Below are 26,569 nucleotides of genomic sequence, written 5' to 3' on the forward strand. Positions count from 1 at the left end.
TTCTAACATAATTTCAACTATAATATCACATAGACCCACACATCCAAATCCAGCCTGCTTCTCTCAAACAATTTTACATTTGTACTTGTTCCATAGAGAAAACCCCCCTTTTTTCCCTACAATGAAGTCAAATGTAGCTAGTTTCTGTCCAAACCAGGGAAAACCCGTGTTTCTCAATACACTCTGCTGTCTGTTTTTCAGTGTAAGAATCATAAGCAGTTAAATGCTAATGTCACTACAGTTAGTGTACAATCATCAATTCTTAAGTGTATCTAACAGATAATCAAGAGATTGTAACGATACTTAGCAGGCACTATTTCTTGAGGGACAGAGAAATGGCTCAGTGAATAAAGGGTGACACCAAGCATGATCACAGACCTCACATGGTGAAAGGGAAGAACCAACTCCCGCAAGTGGTTCTCTGACCTGACAGGCTCCGCTGTACACATGTGTCCACACACATGCACATTTATACATACACAAACAAATAATTAACAATATGTTTCTTAAAATAGGAGGTTTACTCTTCAAAGGGGGAAAGTACCTCTTACAGTGCAGGTGTTTTGTATAACAAATAAATGATGGAAAATGTTCCCTGTGCTAAGGAAAATATACTGTTAAAAGTAACTTCTAGCCTATAAATAAGCCACAAATACCATTAACCTTATGGTATGTATCCTTTTACACATTTGTGTTTTATTATTGGTTTGTAAGATAATTTATTGTGAAGCAGCTGATGGAGAAGATAGAGCAGGACCACAAAGACTTAAGGGAAGAGCAACGAAGAATAATACCCCTTAAGCTTAAAGTACCTGGCTGCACCATTTTAATTTTCAGGCTCTTCAGTCCCCTCAACAGTGTATATCAGGGAGCAGAAGCATTAGGTACACAAGGCTTGACTGGCTTGTAAATGAAGATTTTGTGCTCACCCCACCCAGTACAAGGCTAATAACACAAAATCCCCCAAAGTGGAGTGACTCATTCACAAATTCTATTACATTCTTATTTCCTCACTGCTTTTTTTCCCCTGACTAGCTCTGGCATCTCAAAGGTGCTTATGGTTAAATGATGGTTATCAGGGTATGGTATGGTTATCAGGGTATCTCTATTAAACTGTAGATTCTAATTGCAGATTCTCTTCAGGTGTTTCTGGATTTCCTGTGACAGAATCCTCAACGAACCTGTCAATGACTTATTTTCTCATGTGCTAGATAGGGAAGTTGCAATTTCTACAGGCAAAATGACATTTTGCATCAGATTATATGATATAATAGCCACCTATTATTTTTTTATTTATTTAATGGGACCAATAGAAATTTTGTTTCTGTCACACCTAGCGTGATCTTATTTTTGGAAGCATCCCAAAGAGTAGAGACAGTCTGAAACCTTCAAGCAAAATGGCAAAATGCTCACATTGCCAGTGCTGTCCTGTTTTCTGGGCATCCCTCCACATCCATACTGTGTATCTCTGGCTGTTAATAAAACGGCCTCTGAGCACTGACGACCCCAGATGCTTCAGTGTATTTCTATGTCCTGTCATGGGCACTAAAAATTTGGACATGTATGAAATTCCTTGACTGAATGCCTGCCCTGATTGTGAATGAAGCAGAAGCCTTCCACTTGGTTTGTACTCATCTTTATTACCTTCTTAGATATGTTTTAGAGTTCACACCACACAGCTCAGAGATGAGACAAGAAAGCACAGGCAAGATGGTGTTGATTTTATAGAAAACTGTGTTTTAGAACTGTCAGACAACATTTCTACAGCTGGAGAAAGCAGGGGGAAATTTATCACCAGGTGCAAGAAACAGGAGAAGTAAATTATGGAAGTTAGTGAAGGAAAATATTTTGAGAAAAATGTCAAAATCCCCAGAGGGTTTAGTGTGACTACCAAAAAAAGAGGCTTTAGGGAACGTGGGGCACTGTCTGAGTTCAGTCTCCATCTCCATTTTAGGAACAGGAACAACTTCTCAAGGAAAGATTCCAGGGTGAGAGCAGGAAACTTCAGCAAGAGATGGAGAATACCAAGAAAATGCAGAAACCATCATGCACCATACTCTAACATCCCAACAGACTAAACCTCTGTGCCCAGCTTTCACTCATCATGGAATACACAGCGGAGACAACTTTGGACCATGAAGCAGCTTGGCACTGAACTAGACTTGAAAAACATGGTACCTTATTGGTAGAAATAAAACTAACAAAAAGGAGTTCTTGTATAAAAATAGTGTTTTGTTTATGAAGTGATTCAGTTCAGACGTATGTTAGAACTAAAGACTAATGGTATCTTTACTTGGATCTTACATTTGGACTTGTAATGTTGGACTCTGTAGAGATAGTAAATTGTATCATTGGGATTTTTTTTTTTAATTTTACAATGCAGTGATATGGCAGCTGTCTTTGGGTAGACCTTTTTGTATCACATACACACCCTTCTGGATATTTTAGCCACGTGTTCATAAGTAATTTACAGATTTGGCTTTGCATTAAACTGAGATTGGCATGTTGCAAACGTGATAAAAATCTGAATGTATTTACAGGACATAGCAGAGATTCATGACTATGGTGTGCTCCTTGGATCTCGTGCTGTCTGCAGACAAGGGAAGTGCGGGCTTGTACTGGTTCCAGTGTAGACAGTGAGCACTTCAGGGTGGGCAGGCTGCAAGGCTGCTGGACGAATAGAGAAGGACCTCTGCTCAGTGGCAGAGAAAATTCTGCTCCGTGCAGAAGGCTGAGCCAGCAGGAGTTTCCCTCCTTCTTTAGAGGCCTTCTTGACCTGAACGATGCTCCAGCCAACTATTTTTCCTGTCTGATCACTCTCTTTCGAATTTTTTAAAAGGTTTTTCTTTTACTTACAGTTTTAGAATGACCTCTACAATCACAGAATGGAGAGCTCAAAAGAAATTCCTCTCCATTCTTCCAAGGATCATCACCACAGTCTTGCCTGTTCTGAAACTCAACTCGATTTTTATCTGTGTCTCACTACTGTGACATAGTTTACAAGTCTCAGGACAAACGCCTTCTAAAATATAGCAGAAACATGGGTTAAGTGAAAGCTGTTAATAAAAAGAATGATCAGCCGACCGTACTCATTTCAAATGTGTGCTAGTCATTGCTCATGAAGTAACGGGAACCTCTCCTAAGTTTCTGTACAAAGGGAGTTAATTTGAAGACTGTTAGCTGCCACACACTCTCCCTCTTGGGATTTAGGCAACTGATTTGAATGTTGTAATCTAAGAAGTCACACTACAAGGGCTGTGGTGGGAGGGGAGCACAGAAGCAGCTTCTGGGGCAAAGTGACAGAAAAAGAGCGAGCCAGGGAAAGACGATGGGTTCGTTTATAAAGTGACTGCGCATGTGCAGGAGGTAGGCGTGTGCTTTGCGGCTGTCATAAAGCTGTCACGTGCTCAGCGCGTGTTCGAGCATGAACTTGCGGTTCCTGGCAGTCAGAAGAGGTGTTGCGCTAGTGATGACGTGTTTTGCTGTTGACAGGTTCCGGGGGCTGACGGCAGAGCTGCGTGATAACTAATATTCCTCCCTTCTTGTTATTATAAAAAGAGGAAGAACTGAAAAATGGGTTGATGATGGGTGGGTATGGGGACTTGGTCGACTCTTCAGACTGCTTCCTCCTGATTGGGGACGTTGTCACTCTCAAGATACAGCTGGTTCCCATCATCAGAGTATATGGGATGGCCATCAGCTATACCAAATGGTCATTAGCATCAGGTTCCGTGAGAATCTTTTTATGTAGGTGAAGAAGCCTTTTTGTGCTGGTGAGTGCATCTGGCAAGACCAGTATGGGCAGCCTCCATATCTGTCCGGCCATCTCTTGCAATATTCTTTTGTTTGGTCAAAGAAGAAGCAAACAAAAAGTCTATCAAATAAGAGAGGAGGAATGGATGTGGGGGTTATGGTGATTTCAATTGGCTCCTGACAGCCTCCCATAGAGCAATTTCCTGACCCTATTTGGAGAGACTGTTTGTTGTCAATGAGGGTCTCTTGAACCTCAAATCTCCATACGTAAGGAATACCCTGGACAGAAACACACCAGAGGGAGAGGAGGAAAAATATGTATCCAGTCTAGCAGGGTCGAACATGAACATGGCTGCTAAAGTGAGGCCTCTTTCTCCAGGAACTGGAGATACGGTTATTGGTCTGGAATGTAAGGGAGCAAGGTCCTGTTGAAGTTGATATGTAGCAAGAGGAATTATCTTGAAGAGGGGGGATAAAAGGCTTGAGGTGAGATAGGTGAATCCAGTGAGGGAGGCCCTGAAGCTTGACAGCTTGGGGGTCACAAGAATTACCTTAAAGAGGCCCTGCCATTTAGGAAAAGAGGTGAGGGGTATTGGTTGGTAGGGGGGAGAGGGGGTGAGAAGAGTCTGGTCTCCAATAGTAATAGGAGATGGACAGGAGTTAGCCTGTGGCCATGGTAAACAGTGGTCAGTAAAGTTCCACAGGAGAGAACAGAGATGACAGAGTAAGGGAGTAAGTAGGTGGTCAGGGAGAGGCGAGGATTTAGCTGAAAGACTGGGGCACAGAACTGGTCGTCCATACATGAGCTCAAAGGGTGACATGGAAACCAGCTTTTTGGGGAGAGCTCTTAGCCTGAAGAGGGCCAGGGGAAGAGTTTTGTCCAATCTAGGTGAAGTTCCTGTGACAGTTTGACAAGGGTGGGTTTTTTTTTTTAATTTTATTTTTTTCTTATCAGTTACATTTTATTAACTCTGTATCCCAGCCGTGTCCTGATCCCTCATTCCCTCCCAGTCCCTCCCTTCCTCCCTCCTCTCCATGTGCCCCTTTCCAAGTCCACTGATAGGGGGGACCTCCTCCCCATTAATCTGATCCTGTTTTATCAGGTATCTTCAGGACTGGCTGCAAAGCTCTCCTCTGTGGCCTAACAGGACTGCTCCTCCCTTGGGGAGTGGGGAGGCCAAAGAGCCAGTCATTGAGTTCCTGTCAGAAATAGTCCTTGTTCCCCTCACTATGGGAAGCCAATTGGTTACTGAGCTACCACAGGCTACATCTGAGCAGAGGTTCTAGGTTACATTCATACATGGTCCTTGGTTGCATGTCAGTCTCAGAAAAGACCCTGTGCCCAGATATATTTGATCCTTGTGGAGCTCCTATCCTTTCCCCATCAGACTAACTCCCCTTCTTTCTTATGATTCCCTGTACTCTGCCAAAGGTTTGGTCGTGAGTCTTTGCTTTGAAAACACTGCTAGTTAGAGTCTTTCAAATGCGCTCAGTAGACTCCTGTCATACATTCAATGCACATCCCATCTGTCTTTCTAAATGAGGATTGATCATCTTATCCCATGTCCGCTCTCTTGATTATCTTTTTTAGGTGTACAGATTTCATTATGTTTATCACATCTTATAGGTCTATATAAGTGAGTATATACTGTGTTTATCTTTCTCCTTCTGGGATATTTCACTCAGGATGATCTTTTCTAGATCCCACCATTTGCCTGCAAATTTCATGATTTCCTCCTTTTTGATTGCTGAGTAGTATTCCATTGTGTAAAAATACCCCAATTTCTGTATCCATTCCTCTGTTGATGGACATCTGGGTTGTTTCCAGGTTCTGGCTATTACAAATAAAGTTGCTATAAACATGGTTGAGCAAATATCCTTTTTGTGTACTTGAGCAAACTTTGGGTATATACCTAGCAGTGGTATAGCTGGGTCTTGAGGAAGCACTATTCCTAATTGTCTTAGAAAGCGCCAGATAGATTTCCAGAGTGGTTGTACAAGTTTACATTCCCACCAGCAATGGAGGAGGGTTCCCCTTTCTCCACAACCTCTCCAGCATGTGTTGTCACTTGAGTTTTTCATCTTGGCCATTCTGATGGGTGTAAGGTGATATCTCAGGGTCGTTTTGATTTGCATTTCCCTGATGGCTAATGAGGATGAGCATTTCTTTAAGTGTTTCTCTGCCATTCGATATTCCTCTGTCGAGAATTCTCTGTTTAGCTCTGCTCCCCATTTTTTAATTGGATTACTTGGTTTGCTGCTTTTCAGCTTCTTTAGTTCTTTGTATATACTCGATATTAGTCCTCTGTCAGATAAAGGGTTGGTGAAGATTCTTTCCCAATCTGTAGGCAGTCGTTTTGTTTTGATGACAGTGTCCTTTGCTTTACAGAAGCTTTTCAGTTTCATGAGGTCCCATTTATTGATTGTTGCTCTTAGAGCCTGTGCTGTTGGTGTTCTGTTTAGGAAGTTTTCTCCTGTGCCAATGAGTTCTAGGCTGTTCCCCACTTTTTCTTCTAACAGATTTAGAGTATCTGCTTTTATGTTGAGGTGACAAGGGTGGTTTTTAAGGAGCAGTTAGTTTGCTGTGTGTTTCCTGGGGACTGGGAGTGATATGGGACATGAAAATGCCAAGGGATGTTGAGGTATTAAGATTAGGTCTGGGAAACCTCGGAAGTAAATTATCAGGACCGTTGTCTGACTAGAGGCAGGGATTCCAAAATGTGGGATGATTTCACGGAGGAGGAAATCAGAAACTGAGCAGCGGGGAATGCCTCCACCTACCCGAGACTACCTCCACCAATACCAGGAGGTACCAGACATGTCTGACTGTTGGCATGTGGGTAAAATCAAGTTGCCAGTCAGCCCCAGGGAGAGAGAGTCTAGCCTGGTGGGTAGGGAAAGGGGGGCTATGATACCTCGAGTTGGGATCCAACATCTGACAGATTTTACAAGAGGTAGTAATAGTCTTTAGGAAACGCAAGTTCTCAGAGGCAGGCTGCAGGTAGATCTTAATAAAGTTAGGCATGGATTGGCTCTTAGGATGAAAGAGCTAGTGAAGACAGGACAGAATTTGACGAGTACATTGACCTACTTAACTTTGTCTTCTGCCTGTATATATATGTTTCAGTATCCTGCCAGACCCAGGTGTTTCCTACACCCACGACAGCGCCGAAGCAGCTATTGCATGCTCTCTACTCTACCCTTTCAGACTGCGTCAAGCTGCACCTGCACTTTTCCCTGTCAGCCACAGATGTTCTCACAGACTCTGGACAGCATCAAAAGACCCTGTTCTTCCTGGACTTGGCCAACCTTTGAGCCCTTTGACCTCCCTACAGCCGCCCTAGTGTCAGCAGGAAGTAGCTAAAGATAATTGCTTTCTTTGCCCCTTATCCACTGATTATCAACAAAAGCTGGAATTGTGTGCTTCAGGCCCAGGACAAACAGCTCCAGGCTCTCCCAACATTACTCAGTCCCTATCTACTGGCAAACCCCATCCTCTACTCTGAACTTTCCAGGGCAGGGACTTCCTCTTCTCCTCCTCGTAATCTGGATATTTTGGTGCTCTTACTTTTTCTCTCTCTCACACCCTCTTATGTGGTGACCAGGAGCTGCTTCCAGTGAACCTACATTTATGTACTTTAACTTGCCTTACATGAGAAGCACTCCATTGTCCCCATTCCTGCCTTGCCACCCCTCCCTAGATCCTCATTTTTTTTTTAATTAAAAAGGGAGGAATATACTTGAGCATCTTTTGGGTATATGCCTAGGAGTGGTGTAGCTGGATCTTGGGGAAGCGCTATTCCTAATTGTCTGAGAAAGCGCCAGATTGATTTTCATAGTGGTTATACAAGTTTACATCCCCACCAGCAGTGGAGAAGGGTTCCCCTTTCTCCACATCCTCTCCAGCATGTGTTGTCATTCGAGTTTTTGATCTTAGCCATTCTGATGGGTGTAAGGTAAAATCTCAGGGTCATTTTGATTTGCATCTCCCTGATGGTTAAGGATGTTGAGCATTTCTTTAAGTATTTCCCTGCCATTATATATTCCTCTACAGAGAATTCTCTGTTTAGTTCTGTACCCCATTTTTAAATTAGATTGTTTGATTTGTTGCTTTTTAACTTCTTTAGTTTTTTTATATATTAGCAGCTTTATTCATAATAGCCAGAACCTGGAAACAACCCAGATGTCCATCAATGGAGGAACGGATACAGAAGTTGTGGTACTTTCACACAATGGAATACTACTTAGCAATTAAAAACAAGGAAACCATGAAATTTGCAGGCAAATGGTGGGATCTAGAAAAGATCATCCTGAGTGAGGTATCCCAGAAGCAGAAAGACACACACAGTATATACTCACTTATAAGTGGATATTATACCTATAATATAGGATAAACATACTAAAACCTGTACACGTAAAGAAGATAAACAAGAAAGAAGATCCTGGGTAAGATGATCAACCCTCACTTAGAAAGACAAATGGGATGGACATTCCTACCACAGAGGGCTTATGAAAGACTCTACATAGCAGTGTATTAAAAAAGATGCTGAGACTCACAACCAAACTTTGGGCAGAGTGCAGGGAATCATATGAAAGAAGGGAAGAGGTAAGACCTGGAGAGGACAGGAGCTCTACAAGGACCAAACATATCTGGGCACAGGTGTCTTTTCTGAGACTGATTCTCTAACCAAGGACCATGCATGGGTATAACCTAGAACCCCTGCTCAGATGTAGCCCATGGCAGCTCAGTATCCAAGTGGGTTTTCTAGTAAGGGGAACAGGGACTGTCTCTGACATGAACTCAGTGGCTGGCTCTTTGACACTCACCCCCCACCCCCCAAGGAAGGAGGAGCTTTACTAGGCCACAGAGGAGGACATTGCAGCCAATCCTGAAGAGACCTGATAAACTAGGGTCAGATGGAAGAGGAGGAGGACTTCCCCTATCAGTGGACTTAGGGAGGGACAGGGAGGAGGTGAGAGAGGGAGGGTGGGATTGGGAAGGCATGAAGGAGGGGGTTCTGGTTGGGATACAAAGTAAATAAACTGTAACTAATGTTAAAAAATAAAATTTTAATTTAAAAAAGGGAGGAATTTTATGTTGTGCAGGCAATCCACTGGCCTGCCTTTAGGGTCCTGACAACTTCCTGTGTCAGTACTTGTATCCTATGACATCATCTGGGCCAGGAAATTAGTGGCCGGTCTGCCACTCCCTCTCTCTCTCTTTCCCTCTCTTGCTCTCCTGCTCCTCTACTGCTCTCTCCTCTTTGTCTGTTGGAGTACTCCTCTTCCCATCTCTGTCTCTCTGTCTCTATTCCCCACCCCACCCTCATGGCTCACTCAGGACCTAACTCTCTTCTGCTTCCCTTCCCTCCAATAAACTCTTTCATATAATGTCTGTTGTGTGCATAATTTTAAAAATAACACTCCCAGTGATGAGGACATGGGCTCTGCATCTAGACATTCAGAATAAAAGCACTACAAAGAAAAATGTCACAGTTATTTGTCTCATCACTCCCATGGAATAGAGAAGCACAAAGATACTTTCTGTATAATTATGGTGCTCATGGTGGCCTCAAGCCCAGGGCTTTGGAAGAGAACTTCTGATGACACATTGGCTTATAGGATAGCAGTGGATGGTAGAGCTTTTCCGCAATATACTTCCGAGGGCATGCTGCATCACGTGTGCTCATAGAAGTGGTTCAACACTTGCACCCAGGGAATTAAGAATCTGGCCTATTGTCTGATTTGTGTTAGCTCCGATGGAAGGCTTTAAGCACCAGTCAGTGGGTAGATGGGTATGAAGGTTAGTTAGATGTCTTCAGAACTACAAAGCACGGTTGTGGGCACTGTTCACAGCCACAGTGCCAGTGGCTTGTCAATGCCAAGGCCATCGCCAGCCTGCTGGGGCACAGTCCAGAGACTCAGAGGTTTATGGCCAACAGTGGCTCTGCTCAGTGTCTGAGAGATGTTATTTACACTCAGTAGTTTATGGGCAGGGCTCTGACTCACTTGTTTCTAAGGAAACATAATACAGGAACCGGGAAACCGGCCCCTTTAAACTTAGAGACCAAAAAAAAATTCCTTTTTGTTTACCCTTATGCTCCACATGACTGACAAATATTCAAGTGGTGCCAAAATTGTTTGGGGATTATGTATAATGTCCACAGATTCTTCTAGTGTGGAAGGCAAACACACAAGCCAATCAGCTGATTTCCCAACATTTGATATAGTTAAAGAAACTCAGATTCACTTTCACTTTCAGTGATTCTCTCTCTCTTTCTCCCTCTCTGTGTGTCTGCCCCCTCTCTCCATCCCTCCTCTCTCTCTGTTTCTTCTAACCCTAACATTTTTTTTCTTTCCATCTTTATTCTTTCACAGTATAGAGAAATGTTTTTTAAATGAATTCGTGTCTGTCTCTGAATTGCCCAATCTTTTGGTATCATTGTGCAACTCAGTGGAGCTGGCAACTTCACAAAACAAACGCTAATGGACAAAAAAGGACAGAAACGTAACAGGGAGTGATTTCAAAACCATGCCCTCTTCAGTCAGTGCATTACATTGAAATTTTAAACACAAAAACTGTGGAGTAAAACTGCATCATTTATCAATCTCTGCTTGAGAAATCTCCCTGGCCTTCCCATTAGCACACCCCTCACTCTGAGTAATTTCCCTGGTCTGCTTTACTTTCACTTTCATCTTCCTAAACATTGCTCTTTTGCTGAGCAAACTCCTCCTAAAGTCTCAGGAAACTCTCAACATCTAGGTTCTTGCTGGTACTTACCACAGCGCCTGTGAGAGGGGACAGAGCTCTCAGCAGCCAGACTGCCGCAAAGCTCACAGGCATTCAGCGTTTCACACAGGAGCTTTCCTCACCACACTAAAGGCTTTTGCTTCAGGTAAGACTGCAGGGGTGCAGAAGGGGTTTGCCAGACTGCTGGTTTATCCTAAAAAGACTTGGTCAAGGACGGCTAAAACTGAGACAGCCATGGGTGGGACAGCAGGTCACATGAAATCCAGCGCTGGTTCACAGAAGCAGCATTGGCCCTTAGTGACCCTGCCCCTGGTACGGCATAAAGGAGAGTTCACAGAGAGGGCATGAGGTTTTAAGGTTGATATTGCTTTCTTGGCATTAGTTTAGATCATCTTTATTGGCTAATGAAACTCAGACAAAATCCCTCTACTTGTTGCCAGTGTCTTCTTATTGCTAAGTTAGGCTGCTTGGAATTTGTAAAAGGGGACAATTCTTCTACTGATAATTTAGGGAGCCATAAAATCTTTGTGTATACTATTTTGAATATACATTTCCATCACCCCCACCATCCCCAACTCTATCCTATTGCTAATTTCATGTCCTCGTTGAATCAGGTTATTGCAGCTCATTTGAGCATGAGCATAAGGCCACCTACTGGAGGCTGGGTAGTTTACCATGGGACATATTACTGAATAAAACCAGCCTCCCCCACCCCCGCCCCTAGCAGCCATTAACTGCCAATAGCTCCAGAGCTGTGCATGGGGCTTCCTGAGCCTCTCCCCATCTATAGCCGAATTTTGAAGCTGGATTTTACGCAGGTTTTCTTTTTCCTTCTTTTTGTTTTGTTTGGTGTCAGTTTCTCTGTGTAGCCTTGGCCATGCTGGAACTCACCCTGTAGACCTGGCTGACCCTGAACTCAGAGAGCCTCCTGCCTCTGGCTCCCAAATGCTGGTATTAAAGGTGTGCACCACCAAGCACCCAGCTTTATGCAGATTTTCTATAGGAGCCACAGCAGCTCTGACTTCATAAGTTCAAAGACCCTTTCACGTCCCAGAAGATAATGTTTCACCTCGACACAATGACTGTGCTAAGGGTGATATTTCTGGCATAAATCCTACAGTGCACCAAACTGAACCAAAGCTTTGGGAGGAGTACTCAACTCCGGAACAACACAGGACAAACATGGCTCTGAAAGAATCTGTAGTAGCAGAAAGTAATGGGAATGTGATGGGAGTCTGCCAGCCAAACACTGGGTCCAGCTGAAGGAGCCTCAGTCAACAAAAGGGACAAGTCAGGCCATAACACAAGCAATGATCACAGAGGAAAGAAGGCACACAGGATGAAATAAGTACTTAGCAGGTTACACTGATGCAACCAACTGAGTGACTGAATGAATGTGAGTAGGAGCAATACCCTTGCTTGCTGAGGACCTCCAGTGAATAAGTACATGGCCTGATAAGAGCAGGCAGTCATCTGTAGGGAAATGTTGGAGTGGTTAGTTTTTAGCCTTGAATTATTAGTAGATGCTGAAAGCTGTGGCCAAAGCCCACGGGGGTATGAGAAAGTTACATGTGTTGAGTTTTAAAAGTATCTCTCCAAATGGCAACTTTAAAATTTTCTTCTTGTTTTTGTTTTGACCTTTAAAATAAAAATATTTTAACTAGTGTACAATGTAATGGGCAGCATTAGGACGTTTTTACGCATGTATGTTATTGTGTCTCGCCCACATTGGCCTACCCAGCATACCCCATTTGTCCTTACGCCAATTCCCTGGTCCTTTTCCTCACCCCAAAAAGTTTCTCCTCTCTCTCTCTCTCTCTCTCTCTCTCTGTGTGTGTGTGTGTGTGTGTGTGTGTCCAGGAGTGGTATCTGGTCATTTGGTAGTTCTGTTGTCCTCCATATTGCTTTCCACCGTGGCTGCACCAGTTTGCATTCCCAGCAGCAATGCATAAGGTTCTCTTTCCCACGCCCTTGGAGGACTTTTTCCTTGTTATCTTAGTGCTAGCCACTCTCAGTGGAGTGAGATGCAACCTCAGGGCATTTTTCACTTGTATTTCCCTGTTGACTAAAATCCTAGAATTGTTTTCTAAATATTTGTTTGCTGTTCAAGTGGTGATAATAATTATAAAGCAGTAAACAGTTCTTGGCAGGTAACCCCTTAATCAACAGGCCACATTCAAAAGAGTATTATCACAGGAAGTAATACCCGACTTATCGATCCTTCGCTTTGATCTTCTGTGAAGATTACAGAATATCAGTTCTGTGACCTTTTGCCCAGTACATATCAATAGAATTTCAAACTAATATTAAGAAAACAACTAAAAAAATCTAACTGAAGTCTACGCTACAAAATAACTGCTATATACTCATCTAAGATATAAAGTAATGAAGGATAAAGAAAGAATAAAGATCTAATGAAGATGAGAGGAAGCTACAGAGACATGAAGATCAGTGAGGGATCCCAGACTAGATCTTGAAGCAAAAAGGGACATTAGCAAAAATCTTATATAAGAAAAAAGGAGGTGCAAGTCATGCATCCTCATTAGGGGTGTTGTAGAAATGCTGCAAGCCCAGTCAGCCACTACACTCACGGTATGTGGGTACCAGGGTTGGACGAAGCTGGGGAAATGATACATGCAGCCTTTTGAACCCAGTACATAACTTTCCTGGTTATCTATGAACTTCAAACTACTTGTATTCAAATAGAAGTAGTAGACTAACCTACAGGACAGCCATACGAGGCCTCAGAATTCTTAGAAGTATACAAGGAACACATTTCAAAGAAGGAAAATTTTAGTGTATAATATTTATTTCTTCTGACTGACTAGAAAGTGTGGTCCGACCTATCTTCTCCTTGGAGACAAAAGAAGGCCTGAAGATGGCCCGAGAGATCCACATGTCGGAACCCATGTGCCTCATTGAGAACACTGAGGCTCAGCTAGTGGTCAACCAGGAGGCTCTGAAGATCCTGAAAGCCATCCAGCAGCCTGTGGTGGTGGTGGCGATCGTGGGCCTCTACCGCACAGGAAAATCATACTTGATGAACAAGCTGGCTGGGAAGAAAACAGGTGAGTGCCAGCAACAAGACTGCTCAGGCTCTTCTGATCACTCGTGTAGCCAGCATCCTGAAAGCAAATGTGAGGAAAGAATGCCAGAGAGGGGAAGAACTATGAAAGGATAATGTCTACCCACCAGCAGAGTTTCTCCTTGTTGAATCATCCTCTACTCCCTGGCTCTTTAAACGGTGCCTTTATTTTCCAATTTGCAGGTGTAGGTGTGTTTTAAAGAAAGAACTAACACATTCACTGAGAAAGCTAACTTCCTCGGGTTTTGTTTTTGGGGTTGTTGTTGTTGTTTTTATAGACAGGGTTTCTCTGTGTAGTCCTGGCTGTCCTAGAACTTGCTCTTTAGACCAGGCTGGCCTCTAACTCAGAGATCTGCCAGCCTCTGCCTCCTGAGTGCTGGGATTAAAGGCACATGCCACCACTGTCTGGCTAGCTTCCTTAATGATGAATTATAAAACATTTACTAGACTGTCCACATAGGAGGAGCAAGTGTCTAGCTCTAAGGAATTAATGTATTGATCAGCATTAGACATTACAAGTGCCCTATTTCTAGGCTAGTAATTAAAATTAATACTTGAAGTTGTTCTACTTTCTTTTGTTTTTGCAGATGTTTATTTTTTATTTTGTAATTTATTCACTTTACATCCTGATTGTAACCCCCTCCCTGATCTTCTCCCAGAAACATAACTATGTTAATTTTCCACTCAATATCAAGAAGCACCATTATTTGCTTCCTTCCCATCCAATGCCCATTCTATTTTGCAGGCTTCTCTCTGGGTTCCACAGTGCAATCTCATACCAAGGGGATCTGGATGTGGTGTGTGCCTCATCCTAAGAAGGCAGGGCAAACCCTAGTTCTGCTGGACACTGAGGGCCTTGAAGATGTTGAGAAGGTAAAAAACAAAAAGCCTTTCAGATTTTACTTGAGGCTTGTCAATAGTTCAACTTGCAATATCCATCTCACTCCTGGATTTATGATTCTGAATAATTAGGGGAATGTGCTGCTCTTAAAGTTTGTCTAAGAGGAGTCAAAGACTAGTGGATCAGCCTTTAAATAATAGCTAACAATATTTTGGTCATTTTTTCTTTCCCATAAAAATAGAATATTTTGTTTGAAACTGCTAATGACAAACTGAACTTGCCTATACCTATGAGAAACATGGCTGACTCTTCAATGCGGGACCATGATGAAAATACAATGTTTCAAATTCTCAGAGAATTACTAAAGTATGTTTGAAAAGAATGGTCAATTCCACAAAGGACTCTTAGTAAGGATGGCAATGCAAGATCTGCCACAACATCTTTGTTCACGGAGAATCATGTGTTACTTCTCTGCTCAAACAAAACACTTATTGAAGGACCTCACTTTAACTAGCGTTAAACTGTCCCATACCATAACATGCCAGTTTAGTCAACATTATGACTTTTAAGTGTGAATGTCCTTCATGTACACTGTCTTATTTGAATTATAGAGCATGTATTGAACATTCATAAAATCATTGTACAGGCAGAAAATTATTATGTAGTAGAAATGACTTACCCTTGTCATAGCTAATGGGAGACAGACAAAGGATCATCTTCACCTATCTGAGTTGATGGACAGTCTCTTAGTCACTCTTTTTCACTCACCTGTAGGGAGACAACCAGAATGACAGCTGGATCTTCGCCCTGGCAGTCCTCCTCAGCAGCACCTTCATCTACAACAGCATAGGAACCATCAACCAGCAGGCCATGGACCAGCTGCAGTATCCTTTTGGTGTTATCTAGAACTGTCCTAAACCTAGAAAGAATACCTTCATTATATTGTCAGGTAGACAGGAAGGCAAGGACCTCAGCATTTTTAAGTCTCTCATTAACAAATCCCCTGACACAATTCATGTGACTTTGCCTCACTTTGCCCTAGAAGTTCAAACTTCCTACATCACACACCGCCATACACGCAGTGACACGCTGCTGGGAACCTCCCTATCTGTCTCACTAGCCTGCATTTGTCCAAATCCTCAACATGCTGTAGAACCCATGTTCTCAAAGATCACGAAGATCCTTATCCTTACCTATTAGTTATAGCCCGACTCCTCACTGCATGCTGTAGGTAATATTTATCGTGCAATCTCATCCAGGGATCTGAGATGGCCACTGCTTTTCAGCCTGTACGCAATATTTCTCCAATCTGCAGCTCCCAGTCACTTTTTCATCCTTCCGCCATTGGAAAGATGCAGTGCCCTCAGACCATAACCACCTTTCTCTGCAAGCCTATAGGCCACACAGCCTTGGTTTGCTGAAGATCTTAACCGCTGCTGTTAGGAGACTGGTAGCCAACAGACAGTTTTCCACTATTCTCTTCTAGTTTTTCCTCTTGGTATCATTTTCCTCTGCCTTCCTAATTACCTGCCCGAGTCAATGCCACCAGCCTATCCATAAACTTAACTTCAGGTGGCCCCCTGTGCTCTCTTTAACATCACTGTGCTCAGTAAGAAGTCACATCATCTGTTCTGCCGGCAGCATTTCAAGTCCTTTCTCTTCTGAACGACTTGGTTCTTGCGTCTAGAACTTCGTCATTTCCTAATATTCCATTCTCCTCTCTGGCTAACTGTTCAGTTTCTGTGGACTCTGAATATCACAGCTCATTAGTTACCCACTTTCCTTCATTCTCTACTCTCATGCAGTATCATTAGGCAAAGGGCTTCTGTGCACCTGTATTTCAGTCATCACCAATTTTCTGTTTAAATCTGTGAGAGGATTCAATTTTTTTCCATCTTCACATAGATCTTTAAGAGATGATTTGATCTCAGAATTTACAAAACAATTTTCTCACCTTTCCTACGACAGTAAATCCCACATGTTCCACAAAGTTGCTCTGATCAAAACCTTAGCAATCATTTTGATCCTTTCTCTCCCATCCTAGAAAGTATTAGCTCACAAATGTTTTAAACTCCATCTGCAAAGCTATTTTCCTAGACCAGCCTCCCTATTGTGTCTAGTCTAAGCTTTCTTTGTTCTGGCTCAATGACCTAACACTCTTCTACGAAAGTCTTGACACTTGGAACCCCAGACGTGTGATCACTTAAAAAATCACTTAACATATCTTCTACCATCTCTACGATCGAAGTCCACTGCTGGCTTTCTACTTAGTAGAAAACAAGCTGGAAACTTCCTGCTTTGGCCTTCAGAACTTACATGCCCTCGTACTGACTTCTTTAGCACTTGTCCACACCCATGTCAGATACAATCATGTTTTTCAGGGGTTTTCTGACAACTATCTGGAATGTTCTCCAAAAACACCTTTCCAAGGTTTCATTTTATTAATATTGTGTGTGTATGTGTTGGTGCAAACGAGCTGCTTGCTGAGACCAGAGGTGTCATATTTCCTGAAGCTTGAATTTCACCAGATTGTAAGCCACTGGATCTGGGTGCTGAGAACTGAACCTGGGTCCTCTGCAAAAACATCAGCTTCTTCTAGCCCCGGAGCCATATCTCCAGCTTCTCTGCTGGGGCTTTCATGGATGGCTCTTCTAACTTTTTTTAGATTTCTGCTGACCAAGGACTTCACAAAGCATATGATATTCTCTGAGAAACTAGACATACATAGTTATTCTCTAGCCTTTAGGCTAAAGCCTTTTCTACATCAAATGGTAGCAAATATCTGAGATGTTAAAATAATTCACTTATTGTTTTTGTCTCCAAGTGTCACAATGAAAACTCAATGATGGTAGCAAACTTTCATTTATTTTAAATTTTTTTCCCTGGAACTGACTCATTCATAGTAGAGGCTCAATAGATTGGTGAATGTTTGAATTCTGTGAATCAGCAATGTCTTGGTTTTCTCTCTGTTGCTGGGATGAACATTATGACCCAAAGCAACTTGGAGATGAAAGGTTTGCTCGGTTTACAGGTTACAATCTGTCATCAAGGAAGCCAAGACGCAATCCAAGAGGCAGAATCTAGAGAAACCTCAGAGAATGTTGCCCTTTTGGCTTGTTTTATGTGCTTGCTCAGCTACTTTTCTTATACAGCCAGGGGCCACCTGCCCAGGGTTGGCACTGCCCACTGTGGGCCAAGCCTTCCCACATCAATTAGCAATTGAGAAAAACGTCCCCGTGGGAATGTCCACAGGCCTGGCTGATAGAGGTCATTTCTCAGTTGATAAATTTAATCAGCTGAGGTGATGACTCTTCTGAAGTGTCTCCAGTTATGTGAAACTGACAAAAACTAGCCAACACAGCTAAACGAACAAGCATGCATTAATTTTGGGCAGGCACTGGTGGAATATCCATCATAAGACAATAATTTTGTTTTTATAGTTTTCTTAATTTAATGTCTCAGCTACGTGACAGAGCTGACTGATCTAATCAAATCAAAGTCATCACCTGAGCAGAGTGGCGTAGACGACGCTGCTGAGTTTGTGGGCTTCTTTCCAGTCTTTGTGTGGGCTCTGAGAGATTTCTCCCTGGAGCTGGAAGCTAATGGAAAACCTATCACTGCTGATGAGTACCTGGAGAATTCGCTGACCCTGAAAAAAGGTACCTGGGCTTGGTGGAATGTTCTGATACAAAGGGAAAATAATTTCATAAATGTCATTTCTGCCCAGTTGATTTTGTATCTGTGTGATCCTGACTGCTGTTATAGGAAATGAAAGCACAGCTTAGCTGAATCTCTTGGATTCCACTGAAATTTTATAAGCTACATCTGCTTAGAGAAAGGGTGTTTTCTTTTAATTTTAGTGTCACTGGTTCTGTATCAGGTGCATTTCAACTTGCATAGTTATGGGGTTGGAAGTGTCACATATGGAAATTATTCATGTGAACTTTACTGCATCTAATTTTCATTCTTGCAGGAGATGATAAGAAAACTAAAAGCTTTAATGAGCCTCGACTCTGCATCAGGAAGTTCTTCCCAAAGAGGAAGTGCTTCATCTTTGACAGGCCTGCTCCGAGGAAATACCTTTCCAAACTCGAGACGATGAGGGAGGAGGACCTGAGTGGCGAATTTGTAGAACAAATTGCAGAATTCACTTCATACATCTTCAGCTATTCTAGTGTCAAGACTCTGTCTGGTGGCGTCATAGTCAATGGGCCACGTAAGTCATTCTTTTTTCTTCTTACCTTGGCTTCTCTTATTTTCAATGTAGGAGATACTGAAGCAGCCACATCCAACCAGACCAAACACCATCAGCTGATGTCTTTGAAAATTTAGTACATGCAACACATGGTGGAATTTACTTGGGAACTAAAGCCGTTTCTCATCATCTCATATCTGTAATAAGAAAAGGGAAAATAACTAGAATCTAATTCAACCCTGAAAGCATTTTCCCCTCACTCGTGGTTACCACTTATATAAAGGACTACTAAAAGTCAGGAAAAATGAAATATGACATTTATGGAGTTTGTCACTAAGGGCTACAATGTTCATGTACAAACAAAATATTTAATAATGGCTTTAAAGAGCCAATTATTGAGTATAGTAAAGGGTTAAGAGATATGTTTTGGGGAGCTGAGATGGCTCAGTGGTTAAGAGCACTGACTGTTCTTCCAGAGGACCCGGGTTCAATTCCCAGAACCCACATGGCAGCTCACAACTATCTGTAACTCCAAGATCTGACACATAGACAAACATGCAGACAAAATACTAATGCACATAAAATAAAAATAAATTATTTTTAAAAAGAGATGTGTTTTCCATCCTCCTTCCAGTATAACAAAATCAAAAGACACTTTAAATGGAAACAAAAACCTAAAATTCATAGTGATAAATAATAATTGACATAATTAATGAAACGTAAGGAGCTGCAACAGGGGAGTTAGAGGTCTAGGCAAGTGGGACATAAGCTCTTGGGGACAGAGAGAACACTGTTTTTTGTTGTTGTTTTGATTGTTTGTTTGTTCTTAAAGCTGAAGAGTAAGGTGAGAAGTTGGAAATGGGTAGGAGTTACCCAGAATGCCAGAAGGTAATACCTGATGTACTAATGTAACCAAAGAAGGCCAAAAGCAGGATGCAACTTTCCAACTTTAAGAAAGTAAGAGTCAGGCGACTGAGAGAATAGGGTGGATGAAAGAGTCCCCGTTGAAGAAGTGTGGAGTGATGATGTCCTGAAAGGGCAGGAACACAATGGAAGGAGAGTATAGCTGGTGCTAAGCTCTATGGGGGATTCGCCAGGCAGGGATTCTGGGGAACAATGTGAAGTTTTCTTTTTTACATGCATAACTCTCTTGAGTGTTCTGCACACAGCACACTGTGGTGGTACAAAGGGGCAGGACAGATTCCTGGACTCTGATGCTCTTAATCAATCAGCAAAATTTGGAGCAAACCTAGACGATCTGCTCACCTGCTCACAGCTTTGTAAGAGAGTGTCTCGGTGGATCCCTATATACAGGTTAGAGGCAGAATTGGAAGGATGCGTCATTTAAAAACCACCACAACCAAACCAGAAGAAATAGCAAAGCTATCACTTTGGCTTTAAAAAATTAATTAAGAATGAAAGGAAAGAAAAGAAGTAGGAGAGAGGGAATAAGGGGAGTAAAGGAACCAGACCATATCCTCCACCAATACTGGAAACCCACTCAATGTAGCATCTGTCTTTTGTTGTAGTAACTAAAAATGGGTGTTGCGCTATATATTGTTTATTATTTACTCTGTGGTGATCACAGCATTATTATTTAACCTGCTATCACAATTAATAAGACACATACACCTGTTAAATAGCAGATCTTGAGGGCCAGTAATTAGCATCAAAATATAAGCATCAGACTAACCTCCAATAGTCTTTGGAACAAATGAAGGACAGCAACGACAACAAAATGATTTACTATCCACTGGATCTAAGGTTAATAAATTATTATTTTGCTATTCTTTCTCAGAGAATCTTAAAACTATAGAGTGCTCTGTCTACCGACCAACAGCCATTTTCTTAACTTTTTTGGGTTTTTTGTAGGTCTACAGAGCCTGGTGCTGACCTATGTCAATGCCATCAGCAGTGGAGAACTACCCTGCATGGAGAATGCTGTCCTGACTTTGGCCCAGATAGAGAACTCAGCTGCTGTGCAAAAGGCCATTGCCTACTATGAAGAAAAGATGACTCAGAAGGTCCAGCTGCCCACGGAAACCCTCCAGGAGCTGCTAGAACTGCACAGGCCCATTGAGAGTGAGGCCATTGAGGTCTTCATGCAGAATTCTTTCAAGGATGTAGACCAAAAGTTCCAGAGGGAATTAGGGGTAGGTGTGCTACACAAAATCATGAAACAGAGAAAAGGAAGGGCCCTTTTTGGGATGGGTGTTGTCCTTAGTCTCCAAGATGGTAAGGAACAGTCAGTGACACAGACAAATTTGCAGTGATTATTGAAAGTTTACATTCTGTTGGAAACTATGTTCTCAGCCATTGAGGGAATTTCACAGCTGCGTTTACAAAGGATCATTACATTTACTTTTTATAATATATTTTTTATTCTTTGAGAATTTTGAATATAATGTATTTTTGTCATTTTGATCCTAATGTAGTTTTTATTGCTCAGAAATACATTGTTTTTGTGTTTCCCATTGGTAATGAGAAATCAATCATAAGAATGTTTACAGATGTTTTGCCATTTAATGAGGGGCAATGCTTCTTTGGATTTCCAAGGCGGGATTTTACCAAGGCTTCATTCAGAGGCTCTGGTGAAACAGGAGAGTCAATGTCAACAGGAAATTGATTACTCTCCAACCTAAAGGAGATAAAATAGTTGAGACTTAGTTACTTGCTTGATGTCAAAAGGAGAGGTAGCTGTCCTATTATGCTTTCCAAACCCTAAAGTGCTCATCCTTTCATCTTCAGGACTTTCATTGGTGGCTACGTGGTGAGAAATAGTCCTTTATCACAGAGCCTTGCACAGTCAGTTACCCTTTCCTGAGAAATTCTGCAGAGCCCTGGACTTAGTTCTCTGTGTCCACTCACACAGTCTGACAAAAGACCTCTAAGATTGGTGTTGTTACTCCATCCTTATAGACAAGGAAACCTTAGTCCACTAATGACGATGAGGCCACGAAGTTACAAAGAAGTGAGTGCAGGAAGTCCACACAGGCCTGCCTAGCTCTAATTTTCATAATCTAAAATATTCCTTCAATTAGAAACTTGAGTAGATAAAGGGTTCTCTTTTGAGAAGCAATACCTGTGCTCTAAGAATATCTCTGGAGCAGGAAAACAGGGAGACAGACCTTTAGGAAATGAGATTTGAAGTGTCAGTTTCTGTAGCCAGCACCTTCTTCAGGGAGAGTGTCGCACGGCGGTGAAGAGTGTGGCCCCGTTTAGACCTTCTCCAGCAGTCTGTTGTGCTATCTTTTTCATCTCTGCCATGTGTGTGGGTTTGTCCTTCCCCAGAACCTAATAGTAGCAAAGCGAGACGCCTTTATTCAGAAGAACATAGACGTGTCATCAGCTCGTTGCTCAGATTTGCTGGAGGATATTTTTGGACCTCTGGAAGAAGAAGTGAAACAGGGGACATTTTCTAGACCGGGTGGTTATTACCTCTTCCTTCGAAAGAAACAAGAGCTGGAGAAGAAGTATAACCAGGCTCCTGGAAAGGGGCTCCAGGTAAGCTGAGTGGTTGGTACCACTTTTGGAGGGCTTGGTGGGAGCCTCTCCCAAATGGCAGAGAGAACAAGGATGTGCTGGTGGAGAGTGCCCTTGTCTTACACATCTAGGAGGACGCTGACCCTGAGACAGACAGCAGATCTCTCCTTGGAAGCACAACTGGACTTCTTAGAAGTGTTTGTGGAATTCATCCATTCTCTCAACCTAATTGCTCATCTAATTGTCTAAAATGATTTATTTGGTCATGTGTGTTGAGCACTTCTCGTATTGTTAGCAGCAAGACAATTAAAAATAATAACAGTGGTAGCAGCAGTTAGCATTTAGATTGTCTCCCTGTGCTTCAGAAATTTATTCTCTTAATTCTCACATCACCACATAGGCCATGCATTATTTAATTAAATTTTTATTTTTTTATTCACTTTGTATCCCAGCTGTAGTCCCCTCCCTCATCTCCTCCCATGCCCCTCTCCAAGTCCACTGATAGGGGAGGTCCTCCTCCCCTTCCATCTGACCCTAGCTTATCAGGTATCATCAGAACTGGCTTCATTGTCCTCCTCTGTGTCCTGGCAAGGCTGCTCCCCCCTACGGGGGGGGGTGTCAAAGAGCCACCCACTGAGTTCATGTCAAAGACAGTCACTGTTCCCCTTACTAGAGAACCCAGTTGGATACTGAGTTGCCATGGGCTACATATGAGCAGGTATCCTAAGTTATATCCATGAATGGTCCTTGTTTGGATTAACAGTCTCAGAAAAGACTCCTGGGCCCAGATATTTTGGTTCTGTAACCCATGCATTATTAATGTGCTTACATTACAAAGAGAAACAGAAAACAAGGCAGAGTGAAATACAAGGCTCACTTAAGACCACACAACCAATGAGCAGCAAAACTTGAATGCAACTCCAGAAAACATCATCTATGTCCAATAGGTCTCGACTACTCTACACTGATAATAGACTTTGCAATTATTTTGACTTTGTATTACTTACAAACAACAATGAGTCACGAAGAACCCAGTGCCGCTGTGGTGGCTCTACAACCTATTTGTTCCTAGGCCTCTTCCTCTGTTCTCCAGCGACTACATCTCCAGGCTGCATCCATGCTCTATGGTAGCTGCTAGAAAGTCAGGCTCTACTTCAGCTTTATACCTTGAAACAAAAAGGAGGGACGAAAGGACAAAAGAATGGTGCATCAACTCCTCTTAAGATTTCTAAGACACACCATGACACTTTTCTGATTATATGTCTTTCACAAGAATTTAATCATTTGGATATCCCAGATACTATAATTTACTTTTTTGATAGACCATGAGGCAGAGGCATAGCAAATCATTCAAAGACATTAGAAGGAACAATGTGTGGCCATGTAGGAAACAGAAATTTCAAGCAAGAGCAATAGTCCAAAAGAGTAAATAAAATGTGTATTTCAGGTGTAGCTAGAGACCTGATGTTCTGGGAGTTGGTGGGCAAAGTAGAGATTAGTGAGAGATAAAGAAAATCATGATCTAGACAAGGAACATCCTGAGGGACACTAAAAAAATGCTTATGCTCATTTGGATGAGCTGTATAGTCATCTTTGAACACTGGAGTAATATGACCATCCCAGAATACTGGATACTCTGGATACTCTGAGATAAATGGTCCGGAGCAGTAGTTGGAGCAGAGGCAAGTCTGGGGTTGTGAGATCTAGATGCAACAGATGACAAGCAAAAGGCTGAGGCAACATTTCTTTTTTTTAGGCTAAACCCAACATGATCAGCTCATAGTTACATATGAGATGTACAAAGCAGATAAGAGATCAAAGATACCACTACTTTAAGAGTCATGAGATGTTAAAAGATATGACTATGAGAGAATAGGATTTGGGGTGGAATGGTCGCTAAGTCAGTTTTAGGTTGATTAAACTTAAGAAGCTCTTTGAATTGCTGCATAGCTGGTAACATCAATGTCACTTTAACGGACTGGTTGGTTTGTCTTCAACTTATTCTATACAACTAGGCAGAAGAGATGCTGAAAAAGTACTTACAGTCCAAGGACAATGTGGCTGAAACTCTTCTACAGGCAGATCAGTCACTCACGGAAGCAGCAAAGGAGGTTGAAGGTGAGAGCTGCTGAAGAGACTCCAGATGTGTGAGCTCTTGACACATTTAGCGGTATTGGTCCATATGGACCACTGTGGGGAAAGAACCACAAGCATCATTCATGGTGTGCTTTAAAACTGGTACATACAGTCATCTGTTTCCTTATTAACTGGTTATTCTGTACAAAACTTTCCACAAGAGATTTTATCACAGACAAGAAAAAAAGTTTAGAGGAAACAAGAAGCAAAAGCAACTCATAAAATTTAATCTTCGTATTCTTTCACTTTTCCTCCTCAGCGGAGCGGATAAAGGCTGAAGCTGCTGAAGCTGCAAATAGAGAGTTAGCAGAAAAGCAAAAGGAATATGAGCTGATGATGGAGCAGAAGGAAAAGAGTTACCAGGAGCATGTGAGACAGCTGACGGAGAAGATGCAGCAGGACCAGGAACAGTTATTAGCAGAACAGGAAAGAATCATAGCCCTTAAACTTCAGGTAATTGACCAGATTCTCTTAGTATGTTCCTGTGCCCCAATCAAAACAAGTGTATCATGGGGCTGGAAACATTACAAGCATTTATTGCCCTTGCAGTGGACGGAGAACTGGTTCCCAACACCCACACAGTGACATACAACAGTCCATAACTCCAGCTCCAGATATTGGACCCTCTCTTCTAGCCTCTGCAGGCCCAGGCACGGCACATAGATGGTACATTTACACACACCACAAGCAAAATACTCATGCACTTAAAATAATATGACTGAATCTAAAAATCAAGCAAGAAAACCAAAATGTGAGTTTAGCAGCAGGCTGAGGCAGGAGGATGACTAGTTCAGAGTCAGCCCGGGTTGTGAAGTAAGACCTTCACAATAAAGACCTCTGTGATGCAGTAAATAGTTCAGGCACTCTGATGCATTTTCATTCCCTCACTGCTTATCTCCAGCCCTGTCTAGTGGGAAAAAGCTGTTTATGGCTGGGTGAAACCTTTTATTAGGCCAGGAATTGCTCGGTGCTGCTTAAGTATCTCCTACTTATTTCCATTTAATAAATCTAGACTGTTATTTTGTGTGTACGTTGTAGATAGGGACACTGCAGTTTCATGAGATGTAACTGATGTTTCATGAGGTGTTACTGATACAATAACACCTTATTTTCTCTACTGAATGGAGCCCAGGGGGATTTCACTTCTGACACCCAATGTGACCTTGTCTCTAGAGGCTTCCTAATGAATAATGAAAGTCCCTCGCCGTCGACATACTCAAGCGCATGGATTAAATAGCTGAATTGCAGTACTCTTCATTCTTCTGCAATGGTGCTGAGTTCTCCATGGTGGGCCAGACTATCCTGTGAGGACCGCAGACCCCAGCTGCTTCAATATATTTCTGTCAAAATTTTGGGCATGTTTCTAATTCCTTGATTGAACCCTTGTCTTGATTGTACATCAAGTAGTAGCCTTCCATTTTCTTTGAGCCCATCTTTATCACCTTCATACATGTGTTTGAGAGGCCACACCACACAGCTCAGAGATGAGGCAAGAAACCAAAGGCAAACTGGTGCTGATTTTATAGAAAATGTTGTTTTACATGAGCCAAAGGACTATCGAATTGGACCTGAGGGTCATAGGCCACTAGTGTTTTAGGAACTGTCTAACAACATGTCTCAAACACCAACCTCCCCGCCCCCACCGGTTTCAGTGTAACTACCGAGGGGAGTCTGTGGGACACTGTGTGAGTTCAGCCTTCATTTTTCTTTTAGGAACAAGAACGATTTCTCAAGGAAGGATTCCAGAACGAGAGCAGGAAACTTCAGCAAGAGATTAACAGCATCAAGCATAGGCAAGGAGGTGGAAAATGCACCATACTCTGAAGGTTCGAGACCCAAACATCTCTTCCCAGCTTCTACATCCCATAATATGCCGACTGAGCACCTTCAGGCTTTGACACAACTATTACTAAACTCAACTCAAAATTCCATGTAACTCCAGTCTGTGATCGCTGTAGAAGTGGAGGTTCAGCCATCTATGTTTTATACCTCCTCCTGGCCTGTGTCATGCCCAGACCACAAATGTTTCTCCTTTATAATCTTAAGTTTTCCTCTTTCCTACAGTAGAGCTTCGGCAATCACAGAGCAGGCAACTTTTTAACTAACTTCCAAAATGATTTCCTTTTCATCTCTCTGAGGACTCTGATGTTTTACTACAGTTCTTCAAAACCTAAACCCTATCTCCATTTTCCCTTTTAACTCCCTGCTGTGATGTTATGTCTTGAAATCTCTCAGGATAAATGTCTTGGTATAAGCTTACAGGAACACAATATTTTTGAATAAAAATTAATAACTCACTGAAAATGTTTCAGAATGTATATTATT

At 42.3% G+C, this 26,569-nt stretch overlaps 1 protein-coding gene across 1 annotated transcript; it reads left to right on the plus strand.

The window, feature by feature from the left end:
- The first annotated feature begins 10,033 nt into the window (after window positions 1-10,033).
- Window positions 10,034-26,548, plus strand: LOC129692028 (guanylate-binding protein 2). The gene is made up of 11 exons (XM_055628261.1): window positions 10,034-10,649; window positions 13,333-13,572; window positions 14,335-14,462; window positions 15,205-15,314; window positions 17,893-18,089; window positions 18,404-18,646; window positions 20,498-20,778; window positions 21,917-22,129; window positions 24,124-24,226; window positions 24,504-24,697; window positions 25,958-26,548. Exons 2-11 carry the CDS (start codon window positions 13,383-13,385, stop codon window positions 26,066-26,068), a joined length of 1,770 nt encoding a protein of 589 aa, XP_055484236.1. The 5' UTR covers window positions 10,034-10,649; window positions 13,333-13,382; the 3' UTR covers window positions 26,069-26,548.
- The last annotated feature ends 21 nt before the right edge of the window (window positions 26,549-26,569 follow it).

Source organism: Psammomys obesus, unplaced genomic scaffold (genome assembly GCF_907164565.1).
Source record: "Psammomys obesus unplaced genomic scaffold, mPsaObe1.curated_primary_1811, whole genome shotgun sequence".
In the NCBI taxonomy this organism is placed as follows: Eukaryota; Metazoa; Chordata; class Mammalia; order Rodentia; family Muridae; genus Psammomys; species Psammomys obesus.